General features: G+C 42.2%; 1 protein-coding gene across 1 annotated transcript in view; it reads left to right on the forward strand.

Moving 5' to 3' along the window:
* The first annotated feature begins 207 nt into the window (after positions 1 to 207).
* The window catches only part of BATF (basic leucine zipper ATF-like transcription factor), a 22,313-nt gene continuing 6,536 nt past the window's right edge, over positions 208 to 15,984 (forward strand). The window contains exons 1-2 of the mRNA XM_002914705.4: positions 208 to 515; positions 2,821 to 2,925. Coding sequence (XP_002914751.1) covers positions 453 to 515; positions 2,821 to 2,925 — 168 coding nt within the window. The 5' untranslated portion in view covers positions 208 to 452. The remainder of the gene's footprint in view (positions 516 to 2,820; positions 2,926 to 15,984) is intronic.

The following is a 15,984-nucleotide window of genomic DNA, read 5'->3' on the forward strand; positions in this document are numbered from 1 at the left end:
CGGGCTGTTTTTCTCTTTTATCTTCATCAATTGAAGAGAGCTGTTCTGCCTTTCAAACAGTCGGAAGGTATCTGGGGTTTTGTGTATTTTTTCTTCCTTTCATATAATTCTGTGGGTCTTTTCCCAGATATGTATTTTTTTTTCTCAAATTAACTTCTAACTTGTTTAAGTTTCCGCCCATGTGACTTCCAGTGTGAGTTACCAGAAACCACAAGAGAGAGAGAGCGAGCACGAGCCCCAAAGCGAGCGACATGTCCCTGTGGGGAGCAGTGCCTCTGCACCCCAGAGTGAGGAGGACGCAGGGGTCAGAGGTGGCTGCAGGGCGGGCAGAGGAGGGAGCTGTGCAGGGGGCTGAGCTGGTGGCCCGGGAGCCGTCAGGAAGGGAGGCCGGCTGGTGACCAGAGAGCCCAGAGGCGCCTGGGGCTGTGTGGAGAGCCCGGAAGATTGCAGCCATGCCTCACAGCTCCGACAGCAGCGACTCCAGCTTCAGCCGCTCTCCTCCCCCCGGCAAACAGGTAGACTCCCCCTTCCCCCCTGCAACCCACCTGCTCATTCTCCAGGGAGGGGGGGGTTGGTCTCGGAGGGCCCGGCGACGCTGGCCTGTGCAGGGAGCCGAGGAGTGAGGGAGTGGCTGGTGGCAGGAGCCCCCTGTCACACTTAGAACATGGTCTTTGCAACTAAGCCACCTGTTGGCAGGGACCCTGCTCCTGCACCCATTCCCCCAAAGCCCCTTTCCCTCTCCGCTCCCAACGGGGCCCCTGCCTCCGCCTCTCCTGGGTCCCCACCCCACGAAGCTTTCTAGGAAGCCAGGAGGAGAATGGGCAACAAGGAACCCTAGTCTCCCAAAGGAAAGGGTGCACCTTTGTCCGAGGCGGGAGGAAGGTGGGGGGCATGGCTTGCAGAGGCTGCTGGGAGGCAGCCATCAGGGCAAGAGAGGGAGGCAGCAGGGAAAAGCAAAGAAGAAAAAACAGCAAGCGAGAGGAGGAAGCCCGGCCAGCCCAGAAGACTCTACCTCGTCGACTGGGGCACTGCTCCGGCTGCTAGCGTGGCCAGCAGAGAGGGAGGCAGGAGCTGCCACCAAAGCCTTTTCCCCTGTGGCTTCTGGACAGGAGGAAGGAATCAGGAGGCCTCATTGGAAGTTGCTGGAGACACTTGCCAGTAGCTCAGCTCTGGGGAAAGCAGAGCGATTGAGGTAGAAAGTCTGGGAGTGTTTGGAATCTAGACTGTGACTTCCAAGTCAAAAATGTTCAGCTTGGAACTTTTGCCAAAAAAACCCCAAAAAACGAAAAACAAAAACCAAAAAAACGGGGCACCCTGCCTGCCCCCAAGGTTCTGGAGTTTTCTCTTCAGCCCATTCTTTGACATCCCTCTCCAGAGAGGGACTTCATTCTCACCCAATACAGCAAGGGATTAACATTTCTTCTCCAACTCTGTGGTTTAAAAACCACATTCTTTCCTTGGCACAGATATCCAAGAGGAATTTCAAGATGGTGCAGCCGAAATAGAAGTATATAAACAGATAATACAGCATCTGTCATAAGTACTGCACAGAAGAGCAGCAGGTTGGGAGGAATCCTAGGGGGGACCTCTAGAGGGCAAACAGTCCAGTCGTCTGTTCCAGATGTTATCACGGTGGCTCAGGCTGCCTGGAAGTCTGTACTCTTCTTAGGAAGGAAATTACTCATGGCTTCCATGGTAACCTGGTTCCCCATGCCCCTTAGAGAAGAGCACTTCCTTCCCATCTAACGCAATGCCCTCCTACTGCAATGGCCTGGAAGTGTTGGGCACACTGGTAAGACTTATGCTTGCTGGGCATGGAGTCTTGCCCCAGGAACAGTGCCCCTGGATCCCGTGTGGGTGTGAGAGGGAACAGGGCAGGGGTTGTGGGAGGGTTTTACTTAGACTCCTATACTTATTCTGCAGTATCTGGGGGAAGAGCTGGAGCTAACCTCTGAGCCCGAGCAGGGGACATGTCCATCTATACATAGAGGACATATACTTAGAGGACACCCAGAGGTCCTCTTGTCCTAAACACCCATCACTACCTGCCACAGCCAGGGAATTGCCACCATTAAAGCTGTTCTTGGCCTCTAGTTTGTATTAGGCATTGTGCTCAGGGCCACGGGGAATGTCAAGGTTACTGAACATAAGGGAATGCAGGAGAGAAAGAGGTAGATCTGGGATGGGGACCTCAGCCCAGGGATGTGGCAGACGACACATGGGTACAAATCAGTGAGGGGCGGGAAGTGGCTTGGAAAGGCACCAGAAGATGGAAGGCCCTGGATTACTGTAGGCTCCTGCACCAGCGCTTTGAGCCTCAGTTTCCTCACATACAAGATAGAAACAATACCGACTTCACAGAACTGAGGAATTAAACAAGAGCACCTCTAAAAAAGCACTTGCACAGAAGTTGGCACATAGTAGGTGCTCAGCAAAGTTTTGAAAAAAAAATCGCAAGAAAATTCTAGGCCAAAAAGTGAGAGAGTGAGGGTGGAGCAGCTCTGAAGAGAGGGGAGGTGATAAAACACACTTCATCGCCTTAACCATTTTTTTCCAAATACAGCCCTATCGAGGCCCCAGGGTCTTTTTCCTCTTCCTGTAGCTTTTGGCCAAAATAGCTATAGGGACTTAAGGGAGCGTAACAGTGTGGGGAAGAGTTCTCTTTGGGGCTAAGCCTTTTGGTAAGCAGGGGGCGAAGGGGCAAATGAAAAGATGAAGAAATGGAAGAATGGACTGACGGATACCAAACAACACGAGAATGTGCTTTAACTCAGAAGAGAGGAGCATACTCACCTAATTCCCATCATCTCTGCTTCCCAGGACTCATCTGATGATGTGAGAAAAGTTCAGAGAAGGGAGAAAAATCGCATTGCCGCCCAGAAGAGCCGACAAAGGCAGACACAGAAAGCTGACACGCTGCACTTGGTGAGTGTTCAGACCTTTCTTCATCCTTTTGAGTCTTAGGCTTTGCTCCCCACCATCCATGGATGCTTGGACCACAGCTTTGAGTCTGCCTGCATGGAGATGTTTGTGGGGGGGTGGGGGTAAGCGGAAGGGTAGGGCTGTGGGGTGCGGTGCAGAGGAGAGGTTCTCCTCTGGGTGTATTGAGAAGATTTAGTAGCAAAGAATGAGCTAGGGAGCTGAAAAAGAAATGCGCCCTCTTCCTGACCTCCTGAGGGCATGAGGTGTAAAGGAGTTGAGCTTGTGAAGGAGGGAGGCTGGGTGGAAGCAGTACTGTCTGCTCAGAGATGGGGGAGCCAGAGAGAGCTCTAGCCCTCTGGAGCCTAGAAAGCAGAAGGCAGGACTATCTTTGGGAAGAATTTAGAAGGTGTTAAGCACTTTGGGAGAGCCCATGATCCCAGTGTTAGGATAGCCCATGGTCCTAGCCCCTAGGAGGCCAGCTGGCAGCCGCCCCGGGCCCTGCATTTGGAACAAGGAGGTCCATCGGGTGCTGCAACTTACTCCTCTTTCCAGAACATCTTTAAGATTTTATTTTGAAATATCTTTCATGATATCCCAAGGGCTCTGTGAAAGATGCGGTTTCAAGTGGACCTATCTGGGATGGTCCCTATTCTGGTTGAGTTGCTTCCAGTCTCAAACTTTCTAGAGAAGGCCTTGACCCCTGGCTTGAGCAAGAGCCTTGGGTAATGCTGACTGCACATCCACTGGGGGACCAAGGCCCTGGGCAACGTTCCTGACTTCTGGCTGCATGCTTCCCAGAGCAGTGCTTCCTCCTTGTCTCCCATATCTTACCGCTTAGCTCTCCTCATCCTGTCCCTTCATTTGGTCCTTGGTCAACCAACTCTTACTTCACTGGCTCTTCCTTTACCATCCCCTTGCCCTTTCCTCTAGCAACCCCACCTTCCTGTCCTTCCTCCTGAACTATTCCCGAACCTCTCACATTTTAGTCATTCATTTCAATGGTAAAGGGCAATTGGTACCCAAAATAAGTATGTTTGTGTTTACTGGAAAGATTACCATGGCAATCAGCCAGTTAGAATAGTTGTTTTAATTTTATCAAGAAAGAGTAAGATGTCGTTTTAGCGGGAGAAAGAGATGCTCCTTTTACCTTTGTAATGAAGCAGGGAACGGTCTGCACCAACATCTTTAACTGGATGCTGTGTTTTATTAGAAATGTATTCAGCATATCTTCCATTGCGTTCCGACATAGTTTTAAGTTCATAAATATTTGTTGAATTGAAGAAAAGGAATGAATGGACACCAAATTCTTTCTTCTTTTTGAAAATTATGATCAGCTGCTTTAATGTTAAGCTGTCGGTGACCCTATTTAGATGTTCTCCATGATTTCATTATGGTTTAGGGTCTTAACACACTCCAGTTTACTACTGGAAGCTTGAAAATCTATGATTACTCACTTGTTTCTATCAGAGTCTGATTCTAATTCAATATTCTTTAGAGCAAGCAAATAAATAAAAATTGGAAAGGATAAAATCTTCCCTTTTGTTTAAGTGGACAACATCTTGAGACTGTGAAACTGCTATGAGCTTTATAAGTTTGTAGTATATTTTTTAAAAAAAAAGGAGTTAGAAATTAAGGGTGGTTCAGTGGCTCTGCAGTCAGAAGTACAGGGTTCGAATCCTAGCTCTGCAACTTGCTATCTGTGTGACAGATCTTAGAGACGTTCGACCTCCCTTAGACCCAGTTTCCCTTTCTATGGAATGGGAAATGACAGTAACTACCTTATAGAGATAGCCCATATAAAAAGCTCAACGCAGTGCCTGCCATATAATACTAAAAAAATGTAAGTTTATTATACTTATTTGTTACTCTTATTATGAGTAATTTTAATCATAGTTATTATTATAGAAGCAAGATAAATAATCACAACTGGGGCACCTGGGTGGCTCGGTCTTCTAAGCATCAGACTCTTGATTTCAGCTCAAGTCATGATCTCAAGGTCATGAGATCGAGCCCATCAATGGGCTCTGTGCTCAGTGGTGAATCTGCTTCTCTTCTTCTCCCTCTCCCTCTGTCCCTCCCTCTGCTTGTGTGTGTGCTCTCTCTCAAAATAAATAAATTAACATATCTTTTAAAAAGATCACAACTAAAATTTTATATATATATAAAATTCTCATTCTCTCTATCCCTCTCTCTCTCTCTCTCTCTCTCTCTCTCTCTCTATATATATATATATATATATCTCAAAATCTCCGGGCTGAGAGATTTCTTAAAGGCTGGAAAGACACACTTCTGATGCTTCAGATTCCTTTGCACATTCTCCCCTGAACCCCCCCCCCCCCCCCGAAATGACAGAGAGCTCCTTTCCTCCTGATATAAGCAGAGGAGTCATCCCTACCTTGAGCTGCCCTACTCTTCATCTATAAATTCAACCCACTGGTCTTTGTTCAAGCCCAGGGAGACATATCAATGAGGGCGACATATATGTTTCTTTGCTGTGGCAAGGTTTTCAGTGGATTCAGCTGTCTCTTTCTCTCTCTGTAAGACAAGAGTTAGGACCAGAAGATTTGGCCCATCTTGGTTATACTAGCCATAACTAGATGGAGATGACCTCTGGGGCTTGGAATGCATGGAGAGCCGACATGGTGCAGTCACCACGTCCACCACCACACCTCCAGCCTCAGTCTCTAGAATGTTCCCATCTTCCCCACTCTTTTCTTTTTTCTTTTTTTTTTTTTTTTTAAAGATTTTATTTATTTATTCGACAGAGATAGAGACAGCCAGCGAGAGAGGGAACACAAGCAGGGGGAGTGAGAGAGGAGGAAGCAGGCTCATAGCAGAGGAGCCTGACGTGGGGCTCGATCCCATGACGCCGGGACCACGCCCTGAGCCGAAGGCAGACGCTTAACCGCTGTGCCACCCAGGCGCCCCCCCACTCTTTTCTTTTGAGCACCACGGCATTCATCTTCACTTTTTGTCCTGCGACTAGGTCACATCGGTTTACAAAGCTAGCCTGGGGGTTGCAGCCAATGCAGCTTGTTTCTTGACTTCGGGTAAAAGCTTTTGGCAGCAACATACAAATCTGCCACCATCAAACAGAGGGTTTGGCTGTGGTCTGAAATGTTCATTTCCTTTCAGACGTAATCACCTATCTTCTCTATCCATTATCCTCTTAATTATGGTTGTGATTCAGGTAGAAAATCTTCTGGTTTACCACTAGCATTCTTAGGGTTGAGTGCTTGGTTTACCCTTGACTTCATGCTTGGCTCTGCGTGTCGAGGTTCTGGAACCATTCTCTGGCCCTTGGACATAGCCGTAGGACCCATCTACCAATATTTTAAAGACCAACTACTGAGAGTACTGTATCAAAGAAGGACCATGTTTGTACTACTGTGCTAGCTTCATACGCTGGGGTAATGTTGTTTTCTCGGTTTCAGCTTTGTCACTATTATCGCTCTTAAGATACCAAAAGCATTACTTCATTTCTCCAGTGAGAGTGTGGGATACTTACTGTTTAACATTTTCAGTATCTATCCTATAAATGGTTTACACAAAACACTGTACACTGATTGCTTTTAAAAAGCAGAGTAGGAAAGGAGCCTCTTTCCACAGTTGTTTAATCTTATGCCAACTTTATAACGTCCTTGGCATTGACTACCCCTCACATAAACTGAATCAGGTGCTTCTTTTCATAATCGTGATATCAACAGAGTCCATATTCTGTTTTAATTCTCTTTTGCTGGGTGTTTCACACAAGCCCCTACTACACTTATTTCCTTTCCTCCCACAGACAACTATAAAATCTGTTAGGCACAGTAAATGCATTGATTAAGAAGGAGAAAGGCATATTACTTTTTATTAAAATTTTATTTTTTAAAGTTTTTATTTAAGTTCCAGTTTGTTAACATACTGGACCAGTTCATGTCCAAAAGACATCAGTAGCTAATAAGGGGATCCAAGATAATCAGCTGAAAAACTATTAAAAATAATGAGGGAATCCTGTCAGCTTTCAAAGTTAACACAAAACGTAATAACTTTCCTATATGTATAACATAACCAATTAGAAAAATTTAATGGGAGGAAAGATTCCATTTATAATACCAACGCTGGCAAGTGGAAGGAAGGAATACATTTAACAAAAAATATGCAGGTCTTAATTTTTAAAAACTTTAAAATTATTCTAAGTGATTTCAAAAACACTCAAATAAGTGGACAGATACACCTTATGTAAAAATAGCAATTTTCCATAATCCATAAATTTAACTTAATGTAATCCCAATAAAAATCCAAGACAACTTTCTGGAAGCTAGAGGAGACTTAGATTAGTTATTCTAAGTTCTTAGTGAAGAACAACCGTGTGACAATTTTCAGGAAAATTTTAGAGGAGGGTAATTAAAGATTAGCTGAACAAGATGTTAAAGTGAATTATAAGTATAGAAATCAAAACAATGTGGAAAAGACAGAGCATTTGGGCAGAACAGAATACAGAAAAAGACCCCAAAGCAAACTGAAATTTAAGATCCAAATGCATATGTCAATTCCTAAAAATAAGACACAAACACGAGAACAAATGCAAAATGACGATGATGGCATTTCAAACCAGTGAAGGAAAGCTAAGGTATTCAACAAATAGAGTTGGGACAACTGGCTAGCCATTTTGGGAGGAAGAAACTAGAGTCTTCATTTCTCATATAACATGCACACAGATTAAATGTAAAAAAAAGAATACTAAAGAAATTTGGGGGAAAAAAAGAGCACTGAAAAATTATTTTGGAATGAAGACTTTCCCAGATAAAGTACAAAACCCTGAAACCATAAAGAAAAAAAAAACTGATATATATTACCTTTATACATAAAAAGTGAAAATTTCTATATAGCTCAAAATACTATATGCAAAGTCAAAGGCAAACGACAGGTTGGGGAAATATCTGTAAGTCATATGACCAAAAAAGGGCATATTTACTTCATATGTGAAAGCTCTTATGAATAAGAAAATGGTTAACAACCCAAAAAGAAAAATGAGCAATGATTATGAATGGGCAATTTACAGAAAGAGAGAAATAAATATTAAATAAATATGGAAAAGATTCTAGGCCTCACTTAGGGAAATGACAATTAAAGCAGCAGTGAGGGGCGCCTGGGTGGCGCAGCGGTTGAGCGTCTGCCTTCGGCTCAGGGCGTGATCCCGGCATTGTGGGATCGAGCCCCACATCGGGCTCCTCCACTATGAGCCTGCTTCTTCCTCTCCCACTCCCCCTGCTTGTGTTCCCTCTCGCTGGCTGTCTCTATCTCTGTCAAATAAATAAATAAAATCTTTAAAAAAAAAAAAAAGCAGCAGTGAGATTCCCTGCCAGACAAGCAAAGACAAAAAATGTTGCTAATATGGGATGTCGCCAAGACAATGGAGAACCAGGCACCCCTACACGCTACTAGCAGGAGTATGTGGGTACAACTCCATTAGAAGGCAATTTAACCATGGCCATCAAAATTATAAGTGCACATACTCTGTAAATTGGCAATTTTACATCTAGAAGTCTATTTACAAATGTACATACAGATTACACAATTATGTACATGTGAAGATAATCATTGCTGCGTTATTTGTTATGGTAAAGACTGGAAACAAGCTAAATATCCATGGATAAGGAACTAATTAAATAAACTATAGTAGTTCATTCAGGGGAATACAATGGAGTTGTTAAAATAAGTTACATCTGAACGTATTAATCTGAAAAGATTATCAAGCTTCTATACTCAAGTGAAAAAGGTGTGAACATGGTACATAGTTTGCTCCCATACATGTTTTTAATTAAAAAAAAAAGTGTGCATATGTGTATGAACTTAAAATTTTTCAAATAGGTCAATATTTCAAAAGGTTAATATTTATATCTGAAAAGTAGGACGAAAGATCTAAAGCAGGAGAGGGATACTTTGCAGTTTTTTCCTTTTTTACATAGTTTGGATGTTTTCATCATGTGCTTTTATTTTTATAATGTAGATACTTACCTTCTCAACATCAATCATTACTACATATGCATTAGGATGATTTCTAATTTTGATTTTAAACATTGAATAGTCTTCCTCTATGACATTTTATCTCTTGCACATTCTACCTAAATATCTCAGTCCTTTGGGAGAACCAACTGTCAGTTGAGGTTTGTAATGAGTGACCCTAAAGTCTACAGTACTAGATAAGCCACTACAAGGAATGGCAAATAAATGTCACTTCTGTGGCCAGCCTGGTTGATTACAGTGGCTCGATGGATTTGGAGTCTGTCCTAGGTCAGTGGGAAAGAGAGTTGAGATCAGTTGAAAGCTTTGTTCATGAAAAGGCTAAAAGTAGAAGAGATGTTGAGCAGACAGTGATATTAGCCCAGAGCTGTGCCTTTGACAAGTCAGATCTGGCCTCAAGAATGCAACTGGAAGCAAGGTGGAGTAACAGGGCTCAATCTGAAAGCTGGAACTTGGGTACTGCCTAGCTGGGGGAGGGAAAGGTGCTTTCCTGGGGCTGGCTCCTGAAGGAGTCTCATGCTAGTCTAAAAAAAGAAAAACATTTACAGGTTCCAGGATATATTTTAATGCCATATATAACAAATGTCAGGAGTATAAATTATGTATGAAGTGAAGCTTAAAGCTGTTGCTATGAGAAATAAGTTATTTACAAATCAGAGGAAAATTAATGGAGGAAACTCAGCTCAACAAAGATGTCAACCCCCTGGGCCTCCTTAGAATGACACTATAGTTCTTGGTCTTCTGGGGAAGCCTGGAAGAGAAAGCTGTTTGTGGTCCTTTTTTACTCCTGCAGTTCTTCTTTCTCTCCCTGGGAGACCATGCCATAAGATTTATTGGCATAGAAAAGGCATAGGTCAAAAACAAAAAACACCAAAGGAATGTTCTGGCTAGTTCCACCCTTAAACAATTCAGTGATAATCAGTGAACCATCTATGTAGAAGAGGCATTTGTCTTGGGCCTCTGTTGCTATGCATTTCTTTTTTATTAAAGACATATTAATTAAATACATGACTACGTACCGGGCACTGTGCGTTAAGTGCTCTACCTATAGTATCTCATTTAATCTGCACAAAATCCTTGTTTTATAATTTTTGTATTAGGTTAAGGAACTTGCCCAAGGTCACACAGTTTGTACCTAGGTCTGACCGACTTTAGAGCCCATCTCCCTAACCACTACGCATACTGCCTCTTCCTTTTGACTCTCATGAAAATATATTCATCTTCCCTGATAATCCTCCTTGAGTCTCTGCCTGACTTTACTTTTTGTTCTTTAAGCAACATCCTCTAAAATTCCTACTTGTTCCTTCTCCATCATTAGGCCTAGTCAAGAAATTAAAGTCTCTATGCGATGGATCAATATATCCATTGAAACCCTTTTTAAAGAAAGCTGTGTGGCAGTAAATATTAACATCTCATATGAGAACATTCTTTGGCACAGCAATTCCACTTATAAGAGTTTGAAGGAAAAAATGATGCACAAAGATGTTCAATTCATCAGGAGCTGTAAGCACTTTATCAATACTATAAAATTGAACAGATGCCCAATAATCAGTGATTAAGCATATTATGATACATTCAGACACTAGAATTTCATGCTGCCACTAAAAATGACCATGCAGATCCGTATCACTGAAAAATGTCACTGACATAGCACTGAGGGAAAAACAGCAAGTTACAAAGAGTATGCAGAGTATAATCCCGTTAATGTAAAATTTGTGGGTTTGGGCATGTTTGCATGTACAGAGAAATATCTGGAAAGATATTCTCCAAAATGCCATAGTGGTTCTTTCTGAGTGGTTGAGTTTTGAGTAGCGTACCATACCCTAGTATTTTTCTATATATTTTTTTATAGTGATGAATGTGTACTGTCTTAAAAATCAGAACAACAAAATAGTAGATTATTTTCATCTGGGAAAGAAAAACTTGTCAAGGCAATCCACCACCCCTAAATGCTTGTACCCCTGATGATGAGTCAGTGTGGTTAAGTTTGGGAGGCATATTTGAAAGGAGGCCAGCTGCACACCAGTCCTGACATTTATAAAGAATTTCTGTTCAAATGAGATTACAGGTCCCGGGTCACAAACTGACGGTGCCCCTTCAAGCAGGAGTCTTCACAAAGCTGCCATCAGCAGCACCCAAAAGTCCTTCTCCTGAAAAGAATGGGAGTCTCACCAAAAAGTCCTTTTCCAAGCTGCTGGGGGATTTTCTTAGTTTCCTCTGTAGGACTCAGTCTGGCACCTTGTTTCCTGGGGGCATAGATTGTTTCCAGAGGACAGAGTCCCCTTCAGATTGTAGGATATCTATAGAGAGTCTCATTATGAGTCCACATGGTAGCTTGGAAGGGGGGTAACAATAATTACGGTCATATTCCCTTGTTTATAAGATCACAGAATTAAAAGAAAACTCAGACGTACTGTAGACTAACCTGCTAGGTAACCAGTGGGGACACCAAGGTCTTTCTCAGGTTGCCTAAAAACCCAAACCTCTTGCCTGCCCACAATTTGCTTTTGTTTTGTATCACTTTGTTGAACAGGGCTTTGCTATGCAGATGGTGTTTCTTTTACATGTCCCTTTGCAAAAAGTAAGCCAAGAAGTAAGCCATTAACCAGAAGGTCTGAATGACCTAGACAATCTTCAGTAATACAACCCAAGCATATACAGCAAAAGAAAGAGAGTCCAACATTAAGAGGGGCTGAAGTTTAAATGTCCCTTTATTTTAAAAAGGTCTTAAAGTTGTAATCCAAAATTAAAAAGATAATAATACATTGGGGAAAATATTTTCATCAAATTAAATAAATGCAGATTTCATATTTATACCGTAGAAAGAACATCCTTTTTAAGAAAAAAACATCAAGACTCCAATTGGTAAGTGGGCAGAAGCTATGAACATAAAGCTTGTGTAACGTTTTTCCTACCAAAATAAAAATAACACAATTTTCTATTCTGATTGTGAAAATGATACACACTAAGAGTTTCTCAGCCTCGGCACTATTGACATTTTGAGTCGCATCATTCTTTGTTGGGGGAGGGGGTTGTCCTGTGCACTGTAAAATATAAAATCTACACTCTAAATGCCAGGAGCAGCAGCTCACCCCACAGTTGTGATGGTGAAAAATGTTTCCAGACCTTGTCAAATGTCCCCTGGGGGGGGGGGGGCAAAACGGTCCGTGGTTGAGGATGTTGTACTGGGGAACAGACACAGAGAATTCTTCCTCCTTGGTAATCAATAACTTGTAACGTTACAATGAAATTAAGAAGCCTGGGGTGCCTGGGTGGTTCAGTCAGTTAAGCGTCTGCTTTCAGCTCAGGTCATGATCACGGGGGTCCTGGGATCAAGCCCCACATCAGGCTCCCTGCTCAGCGCGGAGTCTTCCTCTCCGTCTCCCTCTGCCCCTCCCTCGTTTGTGCGCGTGCGCTCTCCCTCTCTCAAATAAATATATAAAATCTTTAAAAAAAAAAGAAATTAAGAACTCTTCAAAAGTCTAATTGGCAAAATAAATTATTAAAAATTATAGTGCCTAGGGGCGCCTGGGTGGCATAGCGGTTAAGCGTCTGCCTTCGGCTCAGGGCGTGATCCCGGTGTTGTGGGATCGAGCCCCACATCAGGCTCTTCCGCTATGAGCCTGCTTCTTCCTCTCCCACTCCCCCTGCTTGTGTTCCCTCTCACACTGGCTGTCTCTATCTCTGTCAAATAAATAAATAAAATCTTAAAAAAAAAAAAATAAAAAATAAAAAATAAAAATAAAAAAATAAAAATTATAGTGCCTAAATGTCAATTGTAATGTAATGTAATGTAAAGTGTAGTAAAACTGACATATGTGTTCACTGCTGGCGACACTGTATATCTTAGGTGACTCTTTTACAGCAATACAACCATGAACTAGAAGACTGGTTGTGCCCTTTGCCCCACCAATCTCACTTCTACAGACTTATCCTAGGAAATAATTGAATAAAACCCAGTATGGATCAAGATGTTCATTGCAGCATTGCTTATAATAGCAACATTTTGATAACAACCAAAATTTCCAACATCAAAAAACCATTTTGGGTAAATTGTGGATCTTCCATTTGATGACATAGCCATTAAAAATGATAATTACGGGGGCGCCTGGGTGGCACAGAGGTTAAGCGTCTGCCTTTGGCTCAGGGCGTGATCCCGGGGTTATGGGATCGAGCCCCACATCAGGCTCCTCCCCTGTGAGCCTGCTTCTTCCTCTCCCACTCCCCCTGCTTGTGTTCCCTCTCTCGCTGGCTGTCTCTATCTCTATCGAATAAATAAATAAAATCTTTAAAAAAATGATAATTACGGTGATGATGTAGATGTGACAAAGTTATGACAAAGCAAAATTCATATTGTATTTACAATGATTGAAATTTTATAAAAATAAGTATGTGTTTCTTAAGAAGGACAAGATGGCAACATGTGCAAATGAAAACAGTTGTGTTAAAAGTACTAGGATCATGCGTGGGTATGATTTTTTTTTTTAAATATCTTAAATGTAGCTACACTGTTTATTTTTTATTTAAAAACAAGAAAATGGTCAGATAGAGATCTGAGTGAACTCAGGAGAACACCAGGACAAGGGCAGAGATGATACCATTGAGGTAGAATTTGGGGGTCGGGTTTTAGTAAATCTTAGCATTTATCCAAAGGGGAACATTTCTGGAAGTGAAAAGAGCGCTAGTAAGTGACACCAGGACAATAGATATGGACTGGGACTGTCCCAGTACATATCTCATCACCCTTGGTTTAGGGAAACCAAGGCGGGTGATCTGAAGCTCCTCTAAAGTAGGATATTTATTCAAAAGTAGGATAAAGTTCAGAGCCAAGCAGAGTGGGCAGGATTCCTAGGTCCAAAATGCAGTTTCCTACAACTGAGGATCCTCTAACCAAAATGTTTTCTGGGTACTCAGCTGGTACAAGTACCCAGAAAACATTTTGGTTAGAGGTGGGGCAGTCCAGAAAATTCTAAAAACAAAGGCCATTTTCCCAGTACTAGATCCAATGTTAGCAGGGATGATTCATCCACTTAACAAGTATATATTAGTCTCCTATGTGCCAGGTATGGTTTATTTCAGGCACTGAGAACACAGCAGGGACAAGACCGAGTCCCTGAATTCATGCACCTGACGTTCAGCTGGAAGTCACACTGGAAAATAGGCAAATAAATGAACAGACTAATCACACCAAGTGAAGAGTACTTCAAATAAAATCAAAGAGTGCAATGTTGAGCGTGGCTAAGGGACGGGGTGGGGACAGTGATCACAGAAGGTCTGTTTCAGACCCTGACATTGAGATCAAATGCTGAGAGAAGGAGACTGGGAAGATCTGGGGAAAGGGTGTGCTCAGCAGAGCCTTGAGGCCAAACTACGTGTGGTCAGTCAAGGGTCGAAAGATCCTTGTGGAACGGGGCCTCTGAGAGCATGAGGAGGGTTCAGGAACAGGGGTGAAGGAGCTGCAGGGAGCAGGAACCAGGTGGGAGTGGGGCATTGGGGGTGGGTCAACAAAACTAATTCAGATCTGCCTGGTGACTATATCTGAACCTAAACTCTGATCTACAAAGTGGGAAGCAATAGCACCTCACTGGGCTGTTCGAGTTAAATGACAGAGCAAATATAAAAACAAAGCAATATTGCATTTATTATGTTTTGTTTTGTTTTGCATTGAGGAGGTGGTTATATTTATTCATTCATTTGAATGCAAAGTGCTTGGCATTTTCCTATAAATCAATCAGATGAAGATATCAGATGTATTATTATATATGAAAACATATGCCCTTTTTTCCAGTTGTTTATAAAAACTTTAAGAGCACTAACTGTTTCACTGGACTGGCTTTTCACCACCACTGGTCAAGTCTCCTTCATTTGGTATGGATGGGAAAGTCAAGTTTCAGCTCAGGAAACTATATGCAGAGTTCTTAAAATGCTGTTAATTCTGCTACTCCCACCCATAGCTTCAGTTTGGGGAACAAAGTGGGATTCATTCATTCATTCATTCGTTCATTCGACAGAGAGAGAGAGAGACAGCAAGAGAGGGAACACAAGCAGGGGGAGTGGGAGAGGAAGAAGCAGGCTTCCCACTGAGCAGGGAGCCTGATGAGGGGCTTGATCCCAGGACCCTGGGATCATGACCTGAGCCAAAGGCAGACGCTTAATGATTGAACCACGCAGGCGCCCCAAGAGTGGGACTTTTTCAAACAGTGAATCTCTTACACTCATTTGTAACTATATAAAGTGAAGCTATAAAAGCTATTAAAGGCTTGGTTAAACACTCCATTGGAGGTTTCATGGACATCACAAATTTACCTAGATGACTCGTCATATGCAGGGTCTGGTAAATTATTAGAGTCCAAGTTGGCAGTCAAGCAACATGATTTTATTGAATGCTTACTATGTGCCAGGCGCTGTCCTGGTCAATAATGACAAAACAGTGAAGACAGTGATAGACCCTCACAGAGCTCAACAATCTAAAGGGTAACTAGTTTGATAAAGTTATCATTCATGAGATTCTAATAGATACCCTACCTCCTGCTTTTCCATCATAAAAATGAACTGTTCTGGGCTACTTGAAATTGTTTTCACCAAATATAACAGCAGTGTGATAATGAGGCACTTTCCCTTCAACAGGCAGTTACTTTCAGAAGATTTTTTTAACTTAGAAACATTCTCCCACTTCTCTGAAGTTATTTGTATTATATTTATGTTATTTATCCCATATATTATAAAATAAAAAATATTTAATAAAACAAATATAAATATATAAATTTAATAAAATTGAACATTGCCTATATTTATATCCTTATATATGTATTAATTTTTTATTTAAAGTCAACTTAGGTAACATATAGTGTATTATTAGTTTTGGGGTAGAATTTAGTGGTTCATCAGTTGCATACAACACCCAGTGCTCATTATGTCAAATGCCCTCCATAATGCCCATCACCCAATTACCCCATCCCCCCACCCACCTTCCCTCCAGCAACCCTGTTTGTTTCCTAGAGTTAAGAGTCTCTTAGTTTGTCTCCTTCTCTGTTTTCATCTTATTTAATTTTT

Source organism: Ailuropoda melanoleuca, chromosome 14 (genome assembly GCF_002007445.2).
Source record: "Ailuropoda melanoleuca isolate Jingjing chromosome 14, ASM200744v2, whole genome shotgun sequence".
Taxonomy (NCBI): domain Eukaryota; kingdom Metazoa; phylum Chordata; class Mammalia; order Carnivora; family Ursidae; genus Ailuropoda; species Ailuropoda melanoleuca.